Below are 13,192 nucleotides of genomic sequence, written 5' to 3'. Positions count from 1 at the left end.
TGCACTGATTTTAAGGTAGCGGTAAGTATTGCAACCTCCAAGGTAGTCTTCATTTAGATCACAGCCTAAAAAATGTGCAGAGCTAGCTGTTTATGAATTAGTGTATTGCTGCAGATCCCTGGTGAAAATATGTGCTATTTATTGGCTTTTTGTGCCTCTCTCTCTCACTTAAACTGCCTAAGCTTGCCATTATTATTATATCTGCCTACCTTTTTGAGTCATTTATCCCATATTTGTTTCATTTTTAGAAAACCATTTGAATATGTACTCGATGTAATGCCCACACTGTAATACTCTAGCTGCACTCTTTTGCTATAAAGCGCCAGATTTAAGAATGCTTGTCTAAACTACTGCTTTGGTATTTGCTAAATTAGATATCTTATGTGAAAAGCCTCTGATTCATTCTTGTGATCAATCTATGTTTAAATGTTATGTATGAATACAATTGAAAATTTTGACTGCGTACAGTATGTTTGTGCACAGATTTTTGGTGTATGTTTGCATGCTCTTCCCTGCAAGAAGTGCATCTCAATACTACAGCTCAAGAAGTTATTTGTAATCTTCTCTCCCTGAAGTAATGCAGGTTAATAGAATCTAGATATATGTACATACTTTGGTATCATACTGTTTAACCATTTACCAGTTTCTGCCAGAATGGCCTAGGACACTAAGTTAAAGAAAGTGATTCGCTCGTGGCTAGCTACATATTTTTCCTTGTCATCAAAGGATGAGGGTTTTTACTTAGGATACTTAAGAAATTGTATGTATTTAAATTGGATATTTCAAATTGTAATTTTGTTTTTATATACTCTTGAAAATTGTTTTTGTTGTGATGACATCTCTGTATTGTGTGAATACTTTTGATCTATAAACTTATTATTATCTGTTTTTGTAGTGGCTGTCTTCATAAACATTTTTTACTTTTTTATTATTTTTTTATTGCATTCATTTGTGATGGGAGCAAATTTGCTGCCCTTGCGTGAAAACGCAGAGAATGAATGGATGCTCACAGTGCATGCTCTCTCTCTCTCTCTGTCTCCCCCCCCCCCTTGCACGTTGTTGTGCGCTGGGAAGAGTGACGAGGAGCGGCAGCAGCAGCTGCGCGAGCGCGCAAGGCGCCTGATTGAGGATGCGCGCCTGGGCGTCATCTCCCCCACCTCCCCCCTCTCGCCAGCCGTGCCCAGCCTCGCCACATCACCCTCCTCGCCCACGCAACACCGAGAGGAGAACACGCCCCCACCACCGGGTGAGTGCGTGTGAATGGGTCTCTCCCTTTCTCTCTCTCTCTCTTCATGCTCAATTGATGGATGATTGCGATGGATTGTACATTCCACTCAGCTTTATATAATCCCTGATTGATTTTGATGACTTGGTGCTGGTTTTATATTGTGTGGTTAGCATCATTTTGAACGTGATACAGCCGTAACTTTTCCTTGAGAATAATGTCAAGTTAGTATGGAGAAAAATTGTTCATAATAACTTGTGATTTAACATATGACCTTGAATTGAATAAACCAATAGCATCAGCGTTGATACTCGTAAGAATCTTATCTAGGCATTTTGAAACCGGCCCTTTGTGTTAGGTATTTCCAAGTTGTATTCCCCAAGAAAATGACGCTTGATTGTCAAAAACGATGTATAAGATGAGTGCATTTATTAATGTTTGTTTAATATACCATGTTTAATTCTTCATCTTAGAAGTGGTTGACCCCAGAGTTCATTCGTCGTCCCCCGGTTTAGTCATTACAAAGGTCATGCCAGTGGGTAACAGGAACGAATGAAATGCTTTCATTGTTAAGTGACTCATTCTAATGACAAGAAAGAGACTGACATTTATGTCATTTTAATGTGTGACTGATCTTTCAACAAGCACAAGATAAAACCTTTTCTTGAATCCCTGGGTCTAATCAATAATGAATGTTCTGGTGTCTTTTGAAACCACTACATATTTTCAATGATTAAACATGGATGTGGTGAAATTAATTTATTAAAATAAAAAAAGTAAAAATTAAAGTCCATGAGAAAGAGAGTTCTTACATTTGCAATTGGTATGTATAGATGATATAGTTACGAACAAAGTAATAGCTTTTTATTTTAAGACATCTCTCCTCCAAATAAAATTATTGTAGCCGTTAGTTTTAGTGTAGATTATCACCACCGATCTTTCAATACCTTTTCTTTAATTCATGAAAATGTTAGCCTTGGCAGTCATGGATCTGTCCAGCCATTGCAGATTTCATTAGCATTGAGAATTTCTTTTGTATAATGTTTTATTGATATGCATACACATATGTATGCATAATTATTGTTATTATCCATCCCTTTTAAATGCTGCATGCTGTATGTATTATTATGCCCTGGAGGTCAAACACTGGTGTTTTGGCTTGTGAGTAGCCCACTCTCAATTCACGTGTGTCCTAATGTTTGCAGGCCCTCTGAGCGAGGAGCGAAACGGGAGCGTGAACAACAGCAGGAACTTGATTGGTGGGTTGCGTGTGAGCCGAAGCCCGTCGCTAGAGGGTGCGCACGTAGTGCCTGGGGAGAGGTACAGTGGAGGAGGCGTCGTCAAGGACTCGTCGGATGCGATGATTGGTGGGCGCTCCCCCCTCAAGTCTTTCTCCTCAATCGTCGACCGCATCTCTCCCGAGAAAAGCCCCGCTGACGCATTCACCAAGTCTCTGGTATGTGATGATGACGCCATCTGTCATGAATAGTGTTAAGCACACTTTGAAGTGTATTTTTCAAATGATACTTTCACTTTACTCCAGAGTAGGTATATTAAACATTTGTTACTCTACCCACAATTTGTGACGTGAAGTAAATAATATAAAGTATATCTGGTAATTTGCAAAGATAAATCATAATTTGGGTAACTTTATGTTTATTTGGTACATTATCTTGCTATTGTGTTGCTGTAAGATCTTTAAATGTCAGTGACCATTCAACAGCTCACATTTGAATGATGCAAGGAAAGACATGATATCCTCCTCATTCTGAAAAGCCGAGATTTGTGGGTTGTGTACTCACTTGTGTACGAGTTCAAGGAAATCAACCTTCACTTTTGACATTGCCAGCAGAATTTTTCTTCAGATATTTCTTCACATTCCTGAAATGAATTACTCAAATGGGGCTTGCTGGCAGAATTTCTAGTGTAAATGAGGGAAAGTAACAAAATAATGGTTATTAATATTCCTTTATAGAGTAGAATATGCAGCGGGTTGATCATCCTAATATTTCTGTGCACACATCAGTGAACTTTGACGACCTTATGACCTCAGGAGGTCAACAATGTGTAACAATATGGATATGTGGACTATGCCACTCACTTGGTTACCCTTTAAAACTTTTGGTTGAGGACATTGATCTCCCTGATACTTCAAAACATACCTCTGACCTTTTACCCTCATTAATGACCTTTGGAGGTAAAAAAAATTATCGATATGAATATGTGAACTGAATAACTGAGTGGGGCACTGTGTAAAATCTACGTTTCGACACGTTGAATGTCACGGTAGCCTGGCATATATATCACTTTGACCTTTGACTTCCGTATTAACCTTGCTGGTCAATAAGTGGGTATTGGGACCATAAAATTGACAAGGGCACCCTATAAAACCTATAAATCGACACCTTTGTTGGCATGGTAGTGTCGTATCACTGCACATTCTTTTTTAACTTTTACCATCTGCCGATTTATATTATCAAAGATGAGCCCACCTTGACCTAGTAAAGTAAAAAGAAGGCACTCTACATCAGCCTCTAAACCCTAGAATAAGGTCCGTACCCGTATACTGGGCTCGTGCTATCATCCAAAGCCCATCTACCACCACAGGAGTCATCTCCTCTTAAGCACAACACTGTGTTGAATGAGGTGTCACGGCTGGGAAACGGAATCCGTATCCTCTTACGGATAGTATAACAACAAGAGCTTTAAGAATAGGGCATGGGGCAAGAATAGGAAAACTTGTGAAAAATAAGAGTAAACCAAAGGAGGAAAATATAAAAAAACTATTCTGAAACCAAAAAATTTTTATTTTGTCGTGAGTATAGAGTCAATGTCACCGACTTATGGCCCAATAAAGCGGAGAATAGTCTGGCATATTCCTCTATTGGGTTCTGTCCTTCAAGATCTGCCCCAATTAAGCGGCTGCCCCAAGTAACCGGTGGACCCATTGAACGGAATCTACTGTATAGCGAAAGAATAACGTATTTGAGAAAAATTTTAAATGCTGTAATTAATGTGGAAGTAGAAAAAAAACTCCCTGATTGTACAGGATTTAGCCTATTTAACAATTTTCTCTATAAGTAACAAAAGAATGAAAAAATAGTTACCAGAGATCACTGCCATTCTGAAGGTACCTGCAATTTGAGCTGTAGTGAGGTGACTAGTCCCTTTTCGGGTCTCTCTTTGACATTAAGTAAATCAGTGTTACCTACTTTTTGATAAATGGTGGAATATTTTTTTGTTGGCGGTATTTCAAGAAGTAAGAATGCTGGCAAGTAGCCTATCATCTATGAACTGGCCACTCAAGTGGCGAGAAGTGTGTGTTAACTTTGAAGATGTGCTCCTCTTCCAATAGTGCTGAAGAGAGCTGTGACTTGTTTGATTTTACGGCACCATAAAATCGCATATATTTTACAAAAAAATACTAATAAACTCGTGAAACTTGGTGTCATTGAACCAGCATGCTAATCGAAAATAGCAAACATATTTATTCGTTTATCATGTACATAATGGCGAAAGTAATTTTTCACATCAAAGTAAGGGGAAAATTATAAAGCAGCTAAGAGCATACAGGGTGGATTGTTATTAAATGGAAGTTCACCACCAGACTCTGTCTCCATCTTTCTTGATTATTTCCGTATGTTATTGTGTGTCACTCACTTGAACCAGAAGTCCTTTTGGGAGGTGCTGTGAACAAGGTCTCATGTTAACCTAAAAATGAAGATTTGGAAAGAAATTGATGCTGCCCTCTAAATTATTGCTATTACATAGTTGTTTAATTGTCTATGAACTATGGTTTAAGAAGAATAATATTCTATCCGCTACATACTTAATGATGAAGTTCATTCGGCCTCGGTGGCGGCGGGGTAACGTTCTCGCCTGCCAAACGAGAGGTCGCGGGTTCGAGTCCCGCCTGGGTAGGTTTCCCCGGTCCAGGGCATGGTCGTTTGTGTACGTTTACTTGTTACATTTGTTGAACACCCCGGTGTAAAATGGCCAATAAGAGCTGTATCCGGTGGTTTGAGATTAAAATAAAATAAATAAATAAAATAAATTTGACCAAGGGGCTTTGAAACTTACCTGAAGCAGCTGTTAAATGTGTATTTACAGAAGGTATGTTTACAAAGTAATAAGAATCAATTTTATGGATCTGAAACTCCATGCATTACCTAGGTAGCATCTATTTTATTTTCCTTTAAAGAATACATATGGCCACTTTCAAGTTCAGAAATTTCAGTGATAGTGAAAACTGCTGGTGGTGGTGTTCTGCTTCCACATTGATTGTAACTTTGATCAAAGATGATAAGTTTCAGATGGAGGTGCCATAGTAAATGCACACAGTTGTCAAATATTGTTTAATTAAACAGTTAAGTTTTGAAGAGGTAGCTTTTTTTAATGATGCTATCTTGATTTTTAAACACCAATTCACAGTGTTTAACCATTCCTTTGAATGAATTTTAATTTTTTGTGCTTCAGTTATTTACAGTTGCCAATTTTTTGTCTCATGTAAGTTTTACATAATTTTCTCTTGAGCGAAAGCAAGACATGAATGTAGGGGCCTGCTGAGTGTATGCCAGAGGTCTAGAAGCCGTTGTGGCCAGGCCATAGATTTATTCATTTTCTTTCCTTTGCGGAGAATCACAATTGGGTCAAAAAATCTTCCTTCAGCATCATGTGCATTTCTGTCTTCAATGTGTTCTTTGGCAGATTTTTGTGATGAAAAGTGAATTAGACCACGATGGAGGGTGAATAGTGTGCTATCAATGAAATTCCTGAAATAAATACAATTTTCAGTTGGAGCCTAGATACGGGGTAATTATTGCGATTGTTGGGTGACCGGCAAAGAAATCAAATCCATATAATAACATAGAAATGGAATAAAAAGGTCTCTTAAATATTGTTCTGTACATATTCTGGCATGTTATTTGATCTGTTAATAAATAATGCCCCTGGTGTGTCGACAGAAATTGAGGGAAAACGGGGCCTCAATGGGGGAGGAAATGGTGGAGGACTAGCTGCGGGTCGCAATGACACACAGCCCTCCATCTAAGTATAACATCCACCACAAAGATTTCTACGATTATTTATGAAAAGTAAGTTTTATATTTGTATAGTATCAGTAATTAAACATGAAATCTCTAGGCATTAAGGTCGAAATTGAGAGTTAAGTTTTATTGTGGAGATGGTATATGAGTCAAAATGGCCCTTCCTGTTCTCCCAGGGTTGAGTCCAACAGAAATGAATGTAGGTAAAGGAATTAGGTTGTTTTTCCCTTGAACATGAATGAAGGATTTCAATGAATGCTTGAAGGAATTAGTTGTCAAATTACTCCATCTCCTTTTCTTCTAATTTTTAAAGGCCTGTGTCCTGACACCCCTGCCACACTCCCTTTGAGGCTGATTGACTGCAGAATACTATGTAAACATAAACATTGCTGCATTTCCCTTGAATCCTTGAGTATAGCTGCTTTGCCATAAATATAAAGTCAGGGAAATTTTTTCAAATGTGGACTGGAGATGAGGAAAGAGTCAGTGAATTTGAAAATGGAATGAAAGATGTTATGAGGCCAGAGTCTTAATTATTGCCAGTTGAGTGAAGGATGCGTTAGCATTGATGATCTCTCTTTCCCCCTTTGATTTTCTCCAGTACGTGAAAGATGCGGGCAACTACATCCAGAATGAGTTGGAAGCGCTGGAGAGGGAACAGATCCAGATTGACCAGCAGGCCGCCCTCCTCGAAGTGGAACTGCGCAAACTGATGGACAAGGGTGGGTTGTTTGCTTGTTAACGTTTCGTATACATCTACATAGGCTGTAAGCTTCTTTAAAAGTGAGTGAAAAAGAGAAAAAGTTAGGGTGCAAGACAGCTCATTGGAGAAGCTTTGCATTTTGCATCTGTACCAATAATTTTCTTTTGCGAGCATGACTCTGAGATTTAAAATGCAGGAAGTGTTGAAGCCTTGCAGTTTGCTGCCGAGGAAGGTGTGGGAAGTGACTTTGTTCTTTTGTTTGTTTTGCAGGGAGTGAGCGCGAGCGAGAGGACATGCTCATGGTGCAGTGGTTCACGCTAGTCAACAAGAAGAATGCCTTGCTGAGACGACAGATGCAACTCAACATCCTGTAAGTGCCATTGCATTGGAGCTTTGTATGTATTAAGCAGCACTAAAAAAAAAAGAAATTCGGACTGGAGAAGGTGTTTCAACCAAGAAAATGTGGAATAAATTGGAACATCTTTAATGCTGCACTATCAAGGAATTAGTTTTTCAGTATTGCTAAAGAAGACAGCAGCATTGCTATTTACATCATAGTGATATATGCATAGCGATTCCTTCCAAACTACATACAGTGGAACCTCTTTAAAGCGAGTACGGGCTATTGCGAGACCCCCGCCATTATGAGAGATAGCCGAGGCACCATCAATTGACCCTATTATAAGCATGTAAAAAAATTCGTTTTTACGAGGCCCTTTTCGTGTTGGTACTCGCCATAGCGAGAGTTTCCATCACCAGAAAACCTTCATCAAGAGTCCTTAATCTCTGTAATTTCTTGCGATCTGTTAGAAATGAAGTTAACATGGAGTGCTCAGTCTCAAATTCATGTAGTAAACTGTCGTTCGATAAATAAGTAGTTCATTTTGGTGAAAATATTGCGGAATTAACATTCGCAAATGCTTGATCTTCTTTTGTTCCTCGGGTGGCAGAAAGCAGTCAGTAGCATACCAGCACGTCCGTGAGTTGCGTGAATAGAAAGCATTTGATGGTAGACACCGTGGCCAAAAAACACCAAACACATCTTAGCAAAAAGTAAAAATAATAGGGTAATATGAGGGAGGCAGAATTAATTTATCCTCCTATTCGCTCTTCACAGTTTAAAAAAAAACAAAAGGGCCCAAGGAATGCAGACCATAAAGAGTTAGAAGGAGCTTTTTTCGGGTGTTTTTGCCCACTTCAATCTGTGGGAACTTCTGAGAAAGGGGCTATGCCTAAGCCTAAAGCGGAGTATTTCACGGATGCATTGCGAATCGAGAACTTTAAGAGTTCGGAAGGTGGCTGTACTAATTCAAAGCACCAAAGCGTTATCTCCCGTCATAATTGCTGGTGATGCCTGCGGTGTAAACCCAAAGTCGAGGAAGATAGGACTCCGATCCTAAGTATCTTAAGAAACATTCCCCGCATGATATAACATAGACAAAACTGAACTCCTTTACAACCTACTCCCCGACAAAACCCTTGTAGTACGAGGTATTTCTTACAATGATGCTTCTAGAGGTAGGTATTGCGCCTTGACGATGGTGTAGGATGTACGATACAATGATACTCAGCGTGAATTGTCCAGATGGACGTATTTATTCTCTGTTGCGGTTACAAGTAATGGTCACGATCACAATGTACTCTTCACAAGGGTGAACTATTCGCATCAGTGGTCGGAGACGGTCTCTTCCTTCACACAGGTGGCCGAGCATCCCCTGGTGGCCGCTGGAAGAACTCACAGAACAACTGACTCTCGTTTAGCACCTTGTCGTATGCATTCGGCGCTGCCACAGATGGCATATGTGAAGAGCTGATGCCGCGGTTTTTGTTTATTTAATTTAAAAAATTCTGCATTCTCTTTTTCATGTTTCTCAGTCATTATTGAGAATGTTAAATCAATAAATTCATACTCATAAGTTTTTTTTGGCCTTAGGGTTCATCAGATGCTTATGCCTTTCTGTTCCTTTGTCGCAACTATTGCCCTTGTGAGTTATATTCGTCGCAGTTTTTTGCATCTTACTTTATTATTTTTTACTTAAGTGACATTGGTATAATATCTGCATTATATTTTTTCGTGAAATAATATCATGTTAATATCTTTTCTTGCATTACCAATTTTAATTCAAATCGTTTTTATTGCAGTGTCGTGGTAAACTCAGTGTATTATTTCAAATACGTCGCGAGCGTAACACTCAAAAAGGAACTTTTTTCAACAACGGCAATTTTAATCACATCATTTTGCATGCGTAGCAAACTTCTTACCGTAGGTAATGAAGATTATATACAGTAGAACTTGTTTAGTACGTTTCTGAAGGGGCCACAAAAAATTAACGTACTAACCAGGAAAACGTGCTAATGAGGAAAGTAAATAATAGCAGTCGGGGTAATTGCAATCTGTGGAAAAGTCGTCATAATTACAATTACTATCGGTAGTTCTCGTAGGATCGCCTTCCTGAACTGAAATGGCTTTGTCAGTTGTGCATTGGCATAATGATTGACAAAGCAAATATTTGACTTTAATCAGTACAGCGCTTATAAATTGTTTCAATAGTTAGTTGTTGTTTAAGTAAGGAAATTTAGTGATGCAAAAAACATCACCCTTCGTCTGGATTTATGCTTACGTTTATTGGATAGAAATTTCTCTGTCACCACACCACTCCTGTTCCTGTATAACTGTTTGCGATCGGTATATTGGCTATTATTTGCTCCACCTCCAGTAAAGTGACAATTCGCTATAGCGAGAGTTTATTTGAGCACCATGGGGCCTCGTTTTATCGAGGTTGCACTGTATATCACTACATTCTCCTTTCTTTGTTCCAGAAAACATGTATTTTGTGGAAGAAAGTCATGTCACTATTTGAAGGATGTTTTTGGTGTTACATAATATTAGTTAAATTTTATGTAAATAAGCAGGTCAATAAAAGAAAATTAATTAAGCTTAGCCAATTACAGTCAATATTCCACTCAGCAAAGTTTAATTTGTTTTCTTTTACAAAAAAAATATTTCCATCGGAAATCATTGGCCACTGCGATCACTTTGATTAAATATGTTAATATTTGTGTTTCCAGGGAGAAAGAAGATGACCTTGAACGGAGGTGTGAATTATTGAACCGAGAATTACGAAGCATACTTTCAATTGAAGGTAAGTGAATGGAACCTGACATGTCTTTTTTTAGTAATTATGCATTACAGTTCAATGAGTTTAAAAATAATTACAATTTTTTAGAAAGAGTGGCACATAAAATAGAAATAAAATAAAAGGAAGCCATGCACCTTTTGTCTGTGATTGCCAGTGAAAAGTAGGCTTACACGAATCCTCCAAATTTTCATGTAAGCCATTCCATTGCACCATTTTCCCTCAAGTTCCTATCGTTTGTTTCTCCAGAGTTAAGTATTGGTGTACGTACATATATGTACATGTGAACATGTGATAAGTATGGCATAGTTGTGAACTTATAAAGCATTTTAAGTTATTGGAAAGAAAAACCGTTGTTCATTTAAGTCTGCACGTACAACGATACTGAAAGAAATGAAACACCATGCTACAAAGTATTTACATTCTGTGTGCATATCGCACAAAATATGACACATTGTAGGACTGGTACATGTTGAAATCTCTTTCTAAATTGTATCCTGTACACCCATGCCTTGTATAGTGCAATTTCGAAAAGCGCAACTTTGATATAGCGCAAATACATTCCTCGGGGAAACGTTGCCATGCTATGTAGCCTAATCAAAAAACTTTAATGCTCTCATGATAAAAGGTGAACTTGCGCTAAGCAAACATGATATTGGTGTCATTTTACGCATTTTAATAGTATTGCTTGCCTCAAATCTTATTTTTGTTTATATATTAATCGAAATTCATTGCTGTGCAATGGCCAAAAGCATTATTCGTCATTGGGTCCAGATAGCCGGCCTACCGAAGTAATTTATCTTGTCTCCTTGACAGAATGACAATACAGTGAGTCCTCGTTTAACGTCACCTACCGTTCCTGAAAAATGTGACGATAAACGAAATGACGTTAATCGAAGCATAAAATCCCATAAAAACAATGTAAAAATTGAATATCGGTTCCTAGACCTCACAATTCCTATGCGAAAAAATTTTTGCGTATCATATCTGGGGCATTTTTTACAATGGGAATGCCAAACTATGGCATAAATATGAGTTCCCGTCTTCATCGACGACAATAGCAGCAGTGACGTAAATCCTTCTCCATTTTTGTATCTTCCCGCATTTGCTTTCCGGCTTCGCTATAGTGCGGTCCAATGAATGCTACCAGGCGCTACAGACCGGGGATCCGGTGCTCCGGTCCATAGGCCCTACCCTCGCTACGAGAATTTCTTTTCGGACCGGTAAGGAGCGAAATCAAAATGGCGGAAATGAGCGAGGGCGGGCAAACTGGGATTATGAAATGGAAGAGATGGTTTGAGCGAATTGTGTGAAAAGTATCGGAGTGTGATTGAGACACGTTAGACAAAAATTAGGATTAGGCTGCTCTTGTCGAAGTGATGCCTGTCGCGTGGTCGTCTCTTGCCGCCAGCCGTCATTGAATTTTCCCCTTAGCAAGCCCCCTTACTCCCCATCATACCCCCTCCCTAATTGAGTACACGGATACTCTTCCTATTCATGTTTTTCTAAATAGGATTCAGGTATGCAATTACACCTCCCACTCCTTGAGCCCTCGTGAGGGTACAAGATTCTGAAAAAATGCGGACAATTTAGGGCCTTATGTACTTGGATGATGTCCTTATAACAAAAAAATTAATTTATGTACACATTTAATATGCGTTATAACATTTTAATAACGCAAAATTTACAATATAAATGATGAAAAATAAATAATTGTAAAATAAATAACTGTTAGAAAACGAAAACAACAGAAATATTTGCATTTACACTTTCCGCCAAAACATGGTAGTGCAAGCGCCTAGCGGTATCATATGGTACCACCAAAATGTTTTGCATCATGACATCCCAAATATTAGGTTCACATACAAAAACCATGCTTAATATGAATTATGAGTACATAAGACGCAAGTAAAGAAAATCGAAATGCTTGCACTAAGAATTCCATTTTTTTCGCATAGCTGAAAATTCTCAATTTTCAAACGGCTCTAAATACGTTAATTTCAGCTTTAAAAAAGCAAACTTTTCGGAAAAATGAAAATAAAAACATTCTAATTACGTTTAAGTTCTCAACAACCCAAATAAATTACAATAAGTGACAAAAAAGTTACGTTTAGCATTGCGCTACCGGCTGGTACCATATGGTACCGCTAAGCGTTAACGGGTTAATGATTCAATCCTTCACCTTTACTCGTTTGATTTCAGATTGGCAGAAAACTCAGGAGCATAAGCTTCGAGAGAATCTTCTTTTGGACGAGCTGATCTCAGTTGTCAACAAAAGGGATGAGTTGATTCATCAGTTGGACTCACAAGAAAAAGCGTAAGTGGAAGAAAGATGCTTCATTCTGCATTCGTTGTTGCCTCCACTGTGGGAACTTAAGTTGATGATCCGTGTGATTTTTCTCCATTTAGCATTGAAGATGATGACGAGATTGAGAGAGACTTGACGAGAGCGGGAGTTGTTCAACGCAACAGGAACTGTATCCTGCAGTGAGGGAGAGGGATCATGAGAGAACGCTTATGAGCTTAACTTTGATATATTTATACAGCCTCACCACTCGAGGTAAGGCATACAGCCTTATAGTGTCATTCCAATAGAAAACAAACTAAATAATAAAACATTTAGGTCCTTTCTTTCTAGCCACATCATTTAGAGACCTGAATTTTTCCAAGAATTAGCATTATATCTTTGGAGGGATAACAGAAAAAATTAACACTTACCCTATGCCATGAATCGTTTTGTGCACAACAAACAGCAACGTGATGCACTCAAGTCATTGAGATTGATTTGAGTTGTTCTCTCGCCACTCCAGCATTGTCTCTCTCAGAGACTTTTTCTCAATTCCATGCTATTTTTCATCCTGAGATGTCTTCTTTCTTGATTCACGGTTGGAGCTAACAAAACACAAATGAAAGCACTTGAAAAATGACTAAGATAGTGCACGTTCCTCCAAGTGTCACACTAATTTTCCTACTGATTTTACCAGGTTCGGTGGTAATATTTTCTGTGCATGCCACCATTGACATATGGGTACTAGAATCTTACAGTAAGTGCTTCCTTTGGATAATTTATTGCTATATTTTC

General features: G+C 38.4%; 1 protein-coding gene across 4 annotated transcripts in view; it reads left to right on the top strand.

Annotated features, from left to right (window-relative positions):
• The window catches only part of LOC124166732 (EH domain-binding protein 1), an 84,060-nt gene that overhangs the window by 69,692 nt on the left and 1,176 nt on the right, over positions 1 to 13,192 (top strand). For all 4 annotated transcript variants that reach the window (XM_046544397.1, XM_046544398.1, XM_046544399.1 and 1 more), the window contains 7 exons: positions 1,075 to 1,246; positions 2,431 to 2,681; positions 6,872 to 6,992; positions 7,244 to 7,343; positions 10,043 to 10,116; positions 12,313 to 12,427; positions 12,520 to 12,670. In XM_046544397.1, the coding sequence (XP_046400353.1) occupies positions 1,075 to 1,246; positions 2,431 to 2,681; positions 6,872 to 6,992; positions 7,244 to 7,343; positions 10,043 to 10,116; positions 12,313 to 12,427; positions 12,520 to 12,601 (915 nt within the window). In that variant the 3' untranslated portion in view covers positions 12,602 to 12,670. The remainder of the gene's footprint in view (positions 1 to 1,074; positions 1,247 to 2,430; positions 2,682 to 6,871; positions 6,993 to 7,243; positions 7,344 to 10,042; positions 10,117 to 12,312; positions 12,428 to 12,519; positions 12,671 to 13,192) is intronic.

This window comes from Ischnura elegans, chromosome 10, assembly GCF_921293095.1.
Source record: "Ischnura elegans chromosome 10, ioIscEleg1.1, whole genome shotgun sequence".
Taxonomy (NCBI): Eukaryota; Metazoa; Arthropoda; class Insecta; order Odonata; family Coenagrionidae; genus Ischnura; species Ischnura elegans.
This window is presented reverse-complemented; position numbering and strand designations above follow the sequence as displayed.